Genomic DNA, 15,976 nt, shown 5'->3' on the forward strand with positions numbered 1-15,976 from the left:
CACTGGACCTGGGGACAGGAGATGTGAGTTTCAGTTTGACAACACTTTTAACTAGTCCAGTGATTTTGGGGCCAAGTATGTGAGCTTTCTGGAATATAATTTCCTGTTAGGCAAAATGAGAGATTGAGGTGAGTGGTCTCTTGTAACTATAGTATTGTATGCATTAAATTAATAGTACAAATTTAATTGTCTTGGAGGAGGACAATAGGGCATGTTTAACCTGCTTTAGAGAACACTGTTTTTCTTAAGAACTGTAACAGCATCTGTTTCCATATGAATAAAGGATATGCTGATTGCAAGTCTTTAATTTTTACCTGTTCATTAAAACAGATCTCTAGTAAGCATGCTTCTATGTGTTGATCATTACAACCCCAGTACTTAGTACAATTCCTGACACATAGTAGATACTTAATAATTAGAATAAATGAATATATGCATGAATAATGAATATATAAATAATCTGTAATTCAAGCCTACCTTTCTATAAGTTATTATGAGAATTATGAAGTTTACTTCATTAGAAAAAGTTGGTACTGCTAAATATTGGTTGGGGAAAAGAAGAGTAAATTTGGAAACTTGGCTAGAGGAAGTCATCGATATATTGAAGAGGCACTTCAATATATTTTGTTCCTTGCACTATTTTTTGTTTGGAATGAGTCAGTGAAGGTACTGTATTAAAAGCAGTGGAAACATTTAAATTAGAGGCTGGTTGTTTTCATAGTCAAGGGGAATCCAGGAATGTTGAGGCTGGAATTAACTGTTTCAGTTCAGGCAGGGAAAATAAAAAGAGAGAGAAGGTAAAGTTTTCTATAGTTAGCAGGAAAAAAAATACATATTATATATATACACACACATACACATATATATAATATAAACATACATACACACACAGGTGAAATTTATTTACTATAATCATTCACTGAAAAGCTCGTTATGTAATTAATTTCATTTCTAATTATGAAGAACTCTTTAAGCTTAAAAATAGATATTAAACAGAAAAATAACTTGAGTATGTTGGTATTCAATAGATATTTTATATTTTCCTTACCAATGTAGTACTATGTCTAATTTAGAAGATATATCTTTTCTTGAATTTAAAATGGTAAACGTAAAAGATACAAATATAAAAACTAACCTGAAACTACAGCTTACAACTGAACAATTTTTTTTCTAAAAATACCTCACTTTCATTTTTAATTTAAAGAAAAGTAGTAAGACAGCATCTTAAAATATATAAATAAATCTAAACTAGTTCAATGTAAGATTTTTTCCGTAGTCTTACTGGCCCCCAGCCCATTTTGCAGGGCTTTGAAGCTGATCAGTCTTCCCTAAAATGGTGCTCAAGAGTCTGAACTTCTCTAGTCCTGACTCCCTGGAGCTGATACAAGCTCTGCTGAAGGGAGAAGTAAAGAATTGGGCTTTTTCACATGTGTTTTCCAATTTGAGGAAGAAATAAACATTGGGTATGTGTGTTTGAAAATTTAAGTATATGAAATACACATTTGTGTGTGTTTTTTTAAAAAAGCTGTTGTGTCATGAATGTCTTTTCTCAAAGTAGAAAGACTTTGTAACAACACAACAGAGCACTTGTTAGCAAAATTCCTGATGTCTTATTTTTCTGTTGCTCATTGTCACCCTTACAATATTTAATATATGGGAGGTTTTGGAAAATCCTGAGTGTAGGAAAGTGAATGATCGGCCTCCTGCTGTTTTTGTCCTTAATCTAAGCTTGGGCAGCTTAGACTCTTCCTACTGTCAGGGTTCTGTGGTACTGCTATACATGGCTGGCTCATTGTGTGGCATACCAAAGATCTGTCTGTTTGGCATTCCTATTTGAGAAAGCTCTACAGTTGAAATGTGGCTAGTGTAACTGAGGAAATGAATTGTAACTTTATTATGATTAATTTAAATTCGTATTCAGATAACCACAAGTCACTAATGGCTACCATCTTGGACAATTCAAATATATAATATTTCCATCATCACAGAACGTTCTCTTGGACAGCTCTGCTCTAGGGTTCTAAGACGCCCATGGGCTTAGCACAAGTCTCTGAACAAGACTGTTTCCCCAGCATTCTAATTTATAAAATGGAGGTGGAGTGTGGATGAGCTTTGGTTGCCAAGAATATTAATACGTGAACAAAAACACTGTGTAGAACTTTGTTTCCTAAGGAAAAAACACATCTTAAAAATATCATGGAAAACAGATGATGCCATTTCTTAGAGTAATAACTGTTAAAAGATGTCTAGTAACTGCTAGCACAATGGTTTGATTGAGAGAATTTATGCTAATGTATCTTTGGAGGATCTATAATCCGTTATTACATTTTTCATTTAGGTACTTAAAGCTTTCACCAAAACACCCAGAATCAAATACCGCTGGAATGGACATCTTTGCCAAATTCTCTGCATATATCAAGAATTCAAGGCCAGAGGCTAATGAAGGTAAAAAAACCCCAAATGATTGAATTAGGACTGTAGAACCATTCCCCCCTCCCCGCAAAAATACCCCAAAACAAAACAAAAACAGGAACAAAGACCAAAAATCCCTATTATGACAATGATTATAAATGATTACTTTGGAGGCCAGACGTTCCCATAAGTGTCAAAAACTGGCTTTCAGAGTTAATCAGAGATTTGAGGATAAACCAGGGTAAGTCCTTAAATTGCTTTTTTCTCTGTTTCTTGCTAGTGGGACCGTGCCTGGCATAAAGTAGATGTGTGATAAAATGTTTATTGAATAAATTTGTTCTCATATTCTTCTGAGAAGTTACCACGAAGGGAGCTATACAGAAAACTACGGCCTCAGGAGCAGTGGCCTGGGTGTTTGAGGAGGTTGGAATAGGTGGATACAGCGCAATTTAAAGTGTTTCCAAATCTTTGTTTATTATCCGTACCAGCAACCTGAAGTCAGCCGGGGTGGATTTTTGTGCTAATTACCCTTAAGAGCAGTTTTTGGAGTTGCTCTAAGAGAGATTTGGACTCACCAGCCTTACAAGTTTCCCCGTATCCTAAAATTAAGATTTTAGTTTCAAGTCATATTTTCATTGTGAGAATTGTTTAGGTAGTACAGATGCAACTTCCTTCTTTTATTTATTAAAAGACACTATCTTATTATTTCATTTACCAAACTTACATATAGTAAAGGGAAGCCTCTTAGAAAGAGGTCCCATTTAATGAACCTTGTCTTAATGACACCATTCAGTCATTTCCCCTTTTCTTCTCTTTAGGGTGTTAAGCATTGTTCTTTCTGGGGAAAACTATATAGAGAGAGCATTAGTGTTTAATTAAAAGTAACAATAATAACCAAAGAGCCAAGTCCTAAAGACACTATAATCCATCATAATTTTAGACTCTTTGGTAGCTTGGGTGGGTTTCTTTGGGTAGAGTTTATGGCAGCAAATGAGCCAGAATACCAAAGGGGAAAAAATATCAGTGCTGGTTAAGCAAGAATAAACATCTTTTAAAAATCAGTGGGTAGATTTCCAAGCCATTCAGGCTTTTATTTTTTCTATAGCAAAGGGAAAAAAGGGAAAACCTTAGTGCTCAGGCCTGGCTTATTAAATGTGTTTCAGTAGCTGCCTTAGTTTGGGAGCAATTTTCCTTAGTAATTGGCTTTTCTTCCTGACTACTGTTTCTGTCTGAGAATTTTATATACTCGGTAAACAGTTATACTGGAGCCCCTCCTATCCACAGACCGTGTCTTTTCTGTCCTACCCTCCTTCCTGCAGGTGACTGTTCTTTTTACACCCAGATGCTCTTGCTGCATAGTTCTTTGAACTCTCTTAGTTAAAGTCATAATGTTTTTATTTCTCTGTGTGGCTTTTGGAAACTAGAGGGTGGTTGAATTTATTTTGACACTTGGTGGGGAGGAGAGGGAAATAAAATGTGTTTGCTTAAAAAAACCCAGCAAAACCAATTGCTTTGAGGGATGGTATGGCGGTAGAGAATAGGGGAGAAAGTGACTCATTTAAGTATAACTTTGTATTCTATTTTTTTCCTATCAATTTGTTACTGTCTTAAGCAGCCACCTACACTTACTGTCCTTAGAATGCTGTAACCAATAAGAACAAACAACATAATGGATTACATGGTACAGAACTTAGAAGGCTTTTTACATTAAATTACCTATTGGTAAATAAGAATTCCAGTTACCAAGCAACTTCCCCCCACAGTGGCCTGTCACTGCCATGAGACTTTAGAAAACAGTATTCCAAATCACTTTGGAGCTTAACGAGTCTCCCTTATGTATATTTGTTGCAGGTCTCTTATCTGTCTGTTTAGTGCAATTAAATGCCTTAAATAAGCCTTAGTCATCCACCTCCTAATTCCCCCAAACAATAAACAACTTACATGAAGATGGATTTGTCATTTTACATGGTAAATCAGAGTAGGCAAGCCTTTGATTAGTTTTAAAAACCTATTAAATGTTTTACAAAATCCAATGTGTTTGGACAATTTTAAGACCTTTTAAGAGCTAATTCTATCTAAGGGATTAGATGCCTAGATGGCTATAGCAATTGGGCTAGTGAAAGTGAAAGAGAAGGGCCAATGCTTATATTGGGGTACAAAGTAAGCAAATATGATTTAAAGAATAAAATAAAAGGAAACATAGATAGATATAGATAAATAGATAGATAGATAGATAAAACATATAACTCTTTCGGTAACATGTCTGAGGTGATTGGGAGTAACAGTTTGTGGTTTTTTTTGAAGCATTACAAGAGAAATTAATGGGTAATTCCTTTTATGGGATGGGTTTGTTATGACCTGTCCCAGATCTCTTAAGTTTTTTTCAGTTCCGTGATTTCATTCATTTATATAACTTATTAAGCTCCCAAATGTAACTAATAGGTAATTTATTAGTCTGTTGATGTTTATAATATTCTTAAGAGATCAGTGAATTTAGCAGCGATGAAATCTGCCATTATCGCCTCCGAGGCATATTTCATAATGTCCCAATTCCCATTTTTAAATGGAGGCAAGGAATCTTTAGATTCTGATTAGTTCCTTTTTATTCAAGATTTATTCTCCCTCTCTACTTGTCTCCCTCTCTCCATCCATCTCTCTCTTTCTGTCTCTCTCTGGAAAAGTGTGTGGAATCAGAGGATGGTTGTTCATCATTGTAGCAATGAAGCTGCGTTGGGTATTTAATCATGTTTAAATACTTATTACCTCTCCCTGTTTTCCACTGATGTGTTACCTGGCATTTAAAAATTGCTTGTGTAAGATTACCCTTTTATTAAAACTAGCAGTAGCTTTAAAATATAGTTTTGTCCATGTAAGTGCTCATAATTTTTTTCTTCACTGTAAATTATATTGTTTTTCTACAACAGTAACTGTCTTGTTACATTTAATGCTTTTTGCCTTGCGCTTTTACTCATTCAAATTATACAAGTAGTAGAATAACGCATGCTTATTGAAGAAGTTAAAATAGTTCAGAAATTAATAAAATTTCAGTGCCCCTTCTTAGTCACATCATATAAACTCTTCCCCAGCAGTTAGTATGTATCCTTCTTTTTTTCTATGCACACATTGTACTTAAATGTGTATTTATGTGTGTGTATATATATATATATATATATATATATACATTCTTCAGTTATCTTTATCATGTACTATATGGTAGAAATACTTTCAAAATGTAGATCTACCTCATTTTTTAGAAATGCTGCTTAATATTCCATAATATGGATTTTTAGTTAACTATTTCCTTACTGATAGACATTTAGATTGCCTCAAGTTTTTTATTATGACAAACTGTGCTGCCAGTGAAATGTCCTTGTGCTAGATTTCAAATAGGTCAAAAGGTTTTGTTCTCCAAAGACTATAATAGTTTTTATTCCCACTAATGTGAAAGTATTCGTTTCCCCACACTTCTGACCCTGGTGTGATTGTGTGTGTCTGTGTATGAGAGAGAGAGTATGTGATAATATTTTGATATTCACAGTTAATTTAAAAACTGATTGTATGGCCTCTGTGGTACTTAGTAATTTTTTCGAGAACTTTTGAAATACCTCCTTAGAGGTACGGCATTACTATAGTAGCGGTATTAGAGAATAATAGTGCTACTTTTTAATTACAAAAGACGAGCTAAAAAAGAAAAAAAAAAGGAGCTACTTTTTGATGGACTGCTACTGCCTTCTAGTGGTTAATCTTGACATTATCTTAACCAATTTCACATTCCTTTGTGATGGGTTGTCTTTAAAACTTTATTGTTACCTCGTTTTTCTTTGTTTTGTTGTCCATTCCTTAGTTTGATACATAAAAATTGTATCAAGCTAATTCAGCATTCTTTGTTTTCATTAATATACCCTTTACTCTGACATTCTTAACTATGAAAAGTCACTAACACTCTGGTCGAGTACAGCAGTTCAACTTCATTGCAGGTACTTTGCTATGTCCAAAATTATAGAGCAGTAATTGTAATGTTCTGCTAGCTTCTGAATTTTAGTCCATGCCTTACAGCTAGGATCATAAGCATTGTATGTTATAAACCTTGGAAATTTAGGATATTTTATTTCTCTATTGGATACTTTTGAGAGTTAATTCAGGAAAAGGATTTATTTAGAGTAGATCAGAGATCATAAACTTGCTTGCACTTGTTATACCACTCAAGTACTGTTTGAGACATTATTTCAGTGTTTGAATTCAGTATTGTCTTCCTCATAGGTCATGATCCTGTTCATTGTAATCTGATCAAAGAACAAGTCATTATATCTAATATGTATTTATTTTGTATTCACTGCTTTTGACAGGAAGCATATTGAATCTTTAAAAGTTTGTTCTTTTACAGTCCTGAGATTCTGCTGTCTCCTTTTTTTCTTTTTAAGTGCAACCGTGAAAATTTTCCATCATGACCTGGACTCCTTACTAACATAGCTGTTTCTCACACTGCATTTTCTTGTTAATTTATAAACTTTACATTTCAGCTGACTGCGTGCATTATTAACAGCTTGTATGTAGTTAATAAAAGGCTATATTTATTGCCTTTGTATTTTTGATCTTTTATCTTTAAATGGCTTGATTCCCTGTCACTTCCCCAGTTGCAGTTAAGCTCCCCTAACTCCTCAACTTTATTTTACTGGGTTCTATTGGCCTGTTTCTTAACTATTTTCTCTAAGAAATAAACTAGCTTGATCCTGGCTATGGCTAGAGCGACTTTCTTTTAATAAAACAGGTAGTTCTTTGATCTTAATCTTGTTGTCTATAACTTGACATAACACATTCCAATTTGTTTGATATTTACCTAGGTAAAAAATATTACCAGTTCTTTTTTACATTTTTTAAATGGCTACGTGCTCTATAGCAATATGTAGTACCTACCTTATTCTCAGCTTCCCATGAAGATATAAAATTCAAGTATAAATATCTTCAATCATTTGACTTTAAAAGTGTCTATTCTACATTTTCACCTACTTGCCTCTTGAACTTCATACATTTATGAAACTCAAAACTCTTATACTTAACTATTGGCCTTTCTCAGTCTGGTCCAGACATTGACCAAGTGTCCACCATATGCTGAGGTAAAGTGCCATGAATTTAAGGGGATATGCAGAAGAAGAAGCACAAGACACAGACTTTACCTTCAAAGAACATATAGTACGGTTGGGGAGCAAGAATGATGCATTAATTTTAACAAGAATATGAAGAAAGAAGTTCATGACTTAGTAGATTATCATTTTAATATAAACCAGCCCTGAGTTTAAAAATTTACCAGCTTTAAAAATCTAATAGTAATAGAAAGTACCCATATCAAGGACTGAATACAACTAATACATTTTATGAAACCATTTAAAAACTACAAGGTATTCAGTTATCAGATACTTTAAAATAATATATATATTCAAAAGTAAAAGAACAAGGTGAAAATTGCAGCAAAGAACTGGACATTATAAAAAAGAATCAAATGGAAGTTCTAGAATTTAAAAATATAATATCTGAAATTATGAACTCAATAGATGAATTTTTAACAGAGTAGACAATGATGAGAAAGTATTAGTGAACATGAAGATAGGGCAGAAAGAAATAGCTGATGGAAGCACAGAGAGTTAAAAAGACAAAACCAACAAAAAAACAAACCACAGAAAAGAGTGTAAGACATGTGGGGCACAATAAAAAAAGTTTGACATGTGTATAACTGGAATCCCAGAATAAGAGGAGAAAATGGAGTTGAAGCTATAGCTAGATAATTGCCAAGAATTTTCCAAACTGATGAGAGATAACAAGCCATGGAGTCAAGCATTACAAAACCCAAGCAGGACAAATAAAACTATACCTGTATACATCATAGTCAAATTGCTGAATACCAGAGATGGAATCTTAAAAGTGGCAGAGAGAAAGAAAGCTCTTCAAGGTAAAAGCAATAAGACTGAGCACTGATTCTTAACAGAAACAGTGAATCCAGGAGACAGTGTTATGAAATCTTCAAGAGTTAAAAGAAAACGAATTAGAATTCTGTAAGCTGTGAAATACCCTCCAAAAGTGAAAGCAAACACATCCAAATATTTTATTTTTGCCTCAAGATGTGACATTTATATTTACAGCGCTGGATCCATATACTTGCTGACCAGTCAGCTTTTTCTTACTGCCTCTTCTGTGAGCCTCTAAAATTCACAGTTCAATTTATAAGTTCAGGTAGTCGTAACAAGTAAAATTCCAAGATGTCAGACCTCCTTTCTTTGATTTTGAGAAAAGGCAAAGTCTCTTCTTTATTTCAGTATCTATAAGATAGGATAATATCTACCCATCCTATGTCCCATGGCTGCTCTGAGAATCAGTTCTCTTAACATATGTTCACCAAGTTTTTCAACTGAATATTACTATAAGAATGTAATGATTAATATATTAGTTTTTTATTTATGAATTTTAAATGGTAAAAGCAAAATAGACATTTTCAAATAAACAAAAACTGAACATTCATCTCAGCAGACTCACACTAAACAAAATACTAAAAGTAGTTTTTCAGGCAGAAGGAAAATGATTTCAGATGAACACCCAGAGATGCAGGAGGGAAGGGAAAGCAGAGAATAGTATATAAATATATTATAAAATATAAACGAATACTGTCTGTATAGAACAGTAGTGTCTTCTTGGATTTAAAATATATGTCAAGGGACTTCCCTGGTGGTGCAGTGGTTAAGAATCTACCTGTCAGTGCAGGGGACATGGGTTCAATCCCTGGTCTGGGAAGATATCACATGGCTCAGAGCAACTAAGCCCATGTGCCACAACTACTGAGTCTGCACTCTAGGGCCCGCAAGCTGCAAGTACTGAGCCCTTGTAGGGCCCATGTGCTGCAACTGCTGAAGCCCGCATGCCTAGAGTCCGTGCTCCCCAACAAGAGAAACCACCACAATGAGAAGCCTGTGCACTGCAACAAAGAGTAGCCCCCGCTCGCCGCAACTAGAGAAAGTCTGTGCACAGCAATGAAGACGCAACGCAGTCCAAAAAAAAAAAAAAAGTCAAATTAATACACAAAACAATAGTAGCGTATGAGACAGGAGGGAAATTAAATACAGTTAGAGTGTTCTAAGGTCCTTGCATTATCCTGGAAGTGGTAAAAGTTATAATTAAGCTTTAGTAAGTCAAGGAAACAAAGTCTAGCAAAGGAATGTAGCAAAGGAATGTGTGATACTGTGATCCAACAATCCCACTACTGGGCATATACCCAATTCAAATTCAATTCAACACAATTCAAAAAGACACATGCACCCCAATGTTCATTGCAGCACTATTTACAATAGCCAGGTCATGGAAGCAACCTAAATGCCCATCGACAGATGAGTGGATAAAGAAGATGTGGTAGGTATATAAAATAGAATATTATTCAACCATAAAAAGGAACGAAATTGGGTCATTTGTTGAGACATGGATGGATCTAGAGACTGTCATACAGTGAAGTAAGTCAGAAAGAGAAAAACAAATAACGTATATTAATGCATGTATGTGGAACCTAGAAAAATGGTACAGATGAACCGGTTTGCAGGACAGAAATTGAGACACAGATGTAGAGAACAAACGTATAGACACCAAGTGGGGAAAGCTGCGGGGGTGTGGGGATGGTGGTGTGATGAACTGGGCAATTGGAATTGACATGTATACACTGATGTGTATAAAATTGATGACTAATAAGAACCTGCTGTATAAAAAATAAATAAAATTCAAAAATTATATGAAAAATGTATGATACACAGTGGAGAGGGAAATGAATAATAATTTTAAAAAAACTTAATCCAAAAGAAGGCAAGAAAGAAGAAGAGAACACAGAACAGGAAGGCAAATAGAAAACAAATGTATGATGGCAGTTCTAAACCAAAGTTTGTAGTCATTATGTTAAATGTAAATGATTCAAATACTCCAAGTAGAAAACAGAGTTTGCTAACTGCATTAAAAATGTGTTGCTTAAATCAAAACTACAATGAGATATCATCTGACACCAGTCAGAATGGCCATCATCAAAAAATCTAGAAACAATAAATGCTGGAGAGGGTGTGGAAAAAAAGGAAACCCTCTTGCACTGCTGGTGGGAATGTGAATTGGTACAGCCACTATGGAGAACAGTGTGGAGGTTCCTTAAAAAACTACAAATAGAACTACCATATGACCCAGCAATCCCACTACTGGGCATATACCCTGAGAAAACCATAACTCAAAAAGAGACATGTACCAAAATGTTCATAGCAGCCCTATTTACAATAGCCCGGAGATGGAAACAACCTAAGTGTCCATCATCAGATGAATGGGTAAAGAAGATGTGGCACATATATACAATGGAATATTACTCAGCCATAAAAAGAAATGAAATTGAGCTATTTGTAATGAGGTGGATGGACCTAGAGTCTGTCATACAGAGTGAAGTAAGTCAGAAAGAGAAAGACAAATACTGTATGCTGACACATATATATGGAATTTAAGAAAAAAAATGTCATGAAGAACATAGGGGTAAGACAGGAATAAAGACACAGACCTACTAGAGAATGGACTTGAGGATATGGGGAGGGGGAAGGGTAAGCTGTGACAAAGTGAAAGAGCGGCATGGACATATATACACTACCAAACGTAAGGTAGATAGCTAGTGGGAAGCAGCCGCATAGCACAGGGAGATCAGCTCGGTGCTTTGTGACCGCCTGGAGGGGTGGGATAGGGAGGGTGGGAGGGAGACGCAAAAGGGAGGGGATATGGGAACATATGTATATGTATAACTGATTAAATTTGTTATAAAGCAAAAAATAAAAAAAAGAAAAAAAGAAAAAAAAATGTGTTGCTTATGTACAAGAAGGAATTCTCTCTCTCTCCCTCCCTCCCTCCTACATTTGAAATACACACCAATAGATAAATAGACAGATAGGCTGACTGACCCAGGAAAGTTGAATGTAAAATGGTGTAAATACTAACCAAAAGAAAGTTGGCAAAACTATGCTGACATTGCACAAAGTAGACTTTGAGGAAAGAATCATTGCAAGAGATAATGAAACATATTTCAGACTGATTTAAAAAGACTAACCTACCAGGAAAATAAAATAATTCTAAATTTGTGTAACCAAATAACTACCCTCAAAATATATAAACCAGATTGACAGAGCTAAAAGAGAAATAAACTAATCCACAATCTCGGTGGGAGATTTTAACTTATTCCCTTAGTAACTGTTAGAATCTGCCAAAAAGAAAAATTCAGTGAGAATACAGAAGAATTGAATAATACAATGAACAAATTTAATCTCATTGATATATAAATTTAATCTCACTGTGCCCCACAACTGCAGAATATACCCTTGTTTTTCAAATGCACATGGAACACAAAATTGACTGTAAAGCTGAGCCATAAAGCAAATCTGAAAAATTTTCCAGAAAATGGAAATTGAAATCATATAGAATATTTTCCCTGACCACAAAGAAAAGCTAGATATCAGTAACAAAAGTACAGCTGGAAAATTTCTACATGTTTGAAAATTAAGCAGTGCATTTCTCAATAACCCATAGGTTGAAGAATAACATGATGAAAATATAGCATGTCTAAATTTATATGCTACCACTAAAGCTGTGTTTAGAGGAAAATTTATAGCTCTAAATGCATATATTAGAAAAAAGAAGGGACTTCCCTGGCAGACCAGTGGTTAAGACTCCGTGCTCCCAATGCAGGGGGCCTGGGTTCGATTCCTGGTCAGGGAATTAGATCCTACATGCCGCAGCTAAAAGATTCCGTGTGCCGCAACTAAAGATCCTGCCTGCTGCAACAAAGACCTGGTGCAGCCAAATGAATGAATGAATGAATGGCAAAAAGAAGAACTAAAAATTGGTAACCTTAAAGTATCCACCTCAGGGGTTTAGTTAGATCAGCAAATCAAGAAGGTAGAAGGAATGAGATACTAAAAGAGTAGAATTTTATGAAATAGAAAACAAATGTGACAGGATTTGGAAAGCTATAAGTTAGTTCTTTGAAAAGTCTAATAAGAAAATGGATAAATCCTTGACAAGAAAAATTAAGAAAAGTGAGAGAAGGCAGCAATAACCAATATTAGGAATAAAAGGGGATTACTACAGCTCTTGCATTTAAATGATTTTTGGAGGATATTATGACAATGTTTATAAATTTGTTTTTTTTTAATTTATTTAATTTATTTTTATATTTGGCTGCGTTAGGTCTTTGTTGCTGCGCCTGGGCTTGCTTTAGTTGTGGTGAGCAGGGGTCACTCTTCATTGCAGTGTGTGGACTTCTCATTGAGATGGCTTCTCTTGTTGTGGAGCACGGGCTCTAGGCACGTGGGCTCAGTAGTTGTGGCTTGCGGGCTCTAGAGCCCAGGCTCAGTAGTTGTGGCGCACAGGCTTAGTTGCTCCGCGGCATGTGGGATCTTCCCGGACCAGGGATCAAACCCGTGTCCCCTGCATTGGCAGGCGGATTCTTAACCACTGTGTCACCAGGGAAGCCCTATGCTTATAAATTTGAAAACACTATTGCATCAATTTACAGAAAGTACAATGTAAGAAAATTATTGCAAGAACGGATTCAAGATGTGAATCATCAAGATATCTATAATTAAAAACCATTTCACAAAGATGGCTTCACTGATGGACTCTTCTAAGCATTTGGGAAAGATGTAACATCAGTCTTGCATATACTCTTCCAGGAAACAGAAAAGAGGAAATACTTTCCAACTTGCTTTTTGAGGTCAAACCACACAAAAACATCAAAAGAAAGTAACTTTCAGGCCAGTCTCTCTGAAACATAGATGTAAAAGTCTAAAACAAAATATGCCAAATCCAGCAATATGAAAAAAGATAATGCACATAACCAAGTTGAATTTAATTCAGGAATGGAAGATTGTTTGGACATTCAAAAATCTATTCGAATTATCACAATAATAGAATAAAAGAAAAATTATGTGATCATTTCAATCAATGCAGAAAAAGTGCTTGATAAAATTTAATACTTATGATTAAGATGTTTATTTTTTAAAAATTTGCGAAAAAGATATAGGAAGGAATTTCCTTAATCTGACAGGGAATCTACAGAAAAGTTACAGCAAGCATCATAATAGGGGAGTAGTGAAAGATTTCCTCTTGAAATTGAGAACTGAAGAAGGATGCTTACTGTCAGCACTTCTATTTAGCATTGTAGTGGATGTAGCATTGGCCAATATAATAGACAAGAAAGGTATGAGACTTATAAAAGAAGGGATAAATTTGTCATTATTCTTAATATAATTGTACATGTAGAAAATCTAAAATAATCTACTGATAAACCATAAGAATAAAAAAAGTGAATTAGCAGGGTGGTTGCATATGAGGCTATTATAAAAATCAATTGTATTTGTGCATGTTAGCAAGAAACAATAGAAAATGTGATAAAAATATTTATACAATAAAAAATGTCAAATATTTAGAAATAAATTTAACAAAAATGGGCAAGGCCTCTACATAGAAAGCAAAAGAAATGGAAATTTCTTTCAATTTCATAAAATAAAAATTTTAAAAGAAATAAATGATATTCATAGATTGGGAGACTCAAAATTATAAAGATGCCAGTTTGCAAGTTGGGGTTGTGTTGAATCTATAGATTATTCAAAAGTCCAACAGCACATGCGTGTGTGTGTGTGTGTGTGTAAATTAACATGCTAATTGTACAGTTTATTAGGGAAATGTAAGGAGCCAAGATGATCTTGAAGAAAGATGTGTTTTAAAACTTCCACTACCTGATATCAAGACTTGTTAGAAAGGTACAGTAATTAAAACAGTATGGTATTAACAGAAGGGTAGGCAAATAGAACAGTGGAACAGAATATAGAATCAAGAAAATATCCCTATCTCACACCACACACAATCAGTTCTAAGTGGATTGTAGATATAAATATGAATGGTAAATAATATATCTTCTAGAAGATAATGGAGAATAGCTTCATAATTTGGGAGTAGGTAAGGTTTCTTAAGCTGAACACAAAGTACTGATCATAAAAGAAAAAAAATAAATTGGACTACATTAGGTTTAGTAAGTTATGTTCATCAAAAGTCCCCATTAAGCAAGTGAAAAGGGGGAAGGTATGCATAATACATATAACCACAAAGGATTTGCATCTGCATATATAAAAAGACTGCAGGGCTTCCCTGGTGGTGCAGTGGTTGAGAGTCCGCCTGCCGATGCAGGGGACACGGGTTCGTGCCCCGGTCCGGGAAGATCCCACATGCCGCGGAGCGGCTGGGCCCGTGAGCCATGGCTGCTGAGCCTGTGCGTCCGGAGCCTGTGCTCCACAACAGGAGAGGCCACAGCAGTGAGAGACCCACGTACCGCAAAAACAAAAACAAAAAACCAGACTGCAAGTCAGTACAACAGACAGTCCAAGAGAAAACTGAGCAAACAGCACTTTACAAAAAGAGGATGTCCAAAGAGTCAAGAAATACGAAAATATGTTAAACCGAATTTGTCATACCCAAGAGTGGTTAAAATTAAAGAGACCAACAATACCAAATGTTGTTGAAGACGTGAAGTAACTGGAACATCCATACACTGCTGCTTGCTGTGCTGAACTTGGAAAACTGATCACAGTTTCTACTAAACCTGAACACACACATACCCTATAACCTACATCTCCATGTAAAAAAATTGAAAAACATTTTTTATTGAGGTATCATTGACATATATTAGTTTCAGATGTACTACATGGTTTGATATTTGTGTACTATGTGAAATGATGACCACAATAAATCTAGTTAACATCAATCACCACATGTAGATACAAAATTTTTTTCTTGTGATGAGAACTTTTAAGATTTACAACTCTTAGCAACGTTCAAATATGCAGTACAGTATTATTAACTGTAGTCGCCATGCTATACATTACATCATTTTCACTCCATCCATTTTGCCCACCCGCTGCCTGTGGCAACCACAAATCTGTTCTCTGTATCTATGAGCTTGTTTGTTTGTCTGTCTTTTACGAGTCTACATATAAGTGAGATCATATGGTATTTGTCTTTCTCTGTTTGACTGACTTTACTTAGCATAATGCAGCTGAAGTTTCATCTGTGTTGTTGCAAATGATAAGATTTCATTCTTTTTTGTAGCTTAATAATATTCCATCATATGTATGTGATGTATGTGTGTGTGTGTGTGTGTGTGTGTGTGTGTGTGTATATATACACCACATTTTCTTTATACATTCATTTATCAGTGGGCACTTAGGTTGTTTCCATATTGGATAAATATCCAGAATTGATATTGCTGGATTACATGGTAGTTCTGTTTTTAATTTTTTGAGGAACCTCCATACTGTTCTCCACAGTGGCTGCACCAATTTACACTCCCATCAACGGTGCCTAAGGGTTCCCTTTTCTCCACATCCTCGCCAACACTTGTTATTTCTTGTCTTTTTGATTATGACCATTCTAACAGGTATGAGATATCTCATCCACAGTTCCATTTTTGATAGGAATATGAATAGATGCACACCAAGAGATTTGCACAAGAATGTTTGTTACACTG

General features: G+C 35.1%; 1 protein-coding gene across 1 annotated transcript in view; it reads left to right on the top strand.

The window, feature by feature from the left end:
- The window catches only part of CLIC4 (chloride intracellular channel 4), a 90,412-nt gene that overhangs the window by 68,272 nt on the left and 6,164 nt on the right, over positions 1 to 15,976 (top strand). Inside the window, exon 4 of the mRNA XM_082613302.1 lies at positions 2,339 to 2,445. Within this exon, the coding sequence (XP_082469428.1) occupies positions 2,339 to 2,445 (107 nt within the window). The remainder of the gene's footprint in view (positions 1 to 2,338; positions 2,446 to 15,976) is intronic.

This window comes from Mesoplodon mirus, assembly GCF_964341445.2.
Source record: "Mesoplodon mirus genome assembly, chromosome: 3".
In the NCBI taxonomy this organism is placed as follows: Eukaryota; Metazoa; Chordata; class Mammalia; order Artiodactyla; family Ziphiidae; genus Mesoplodon; species Mesoplodon mirus.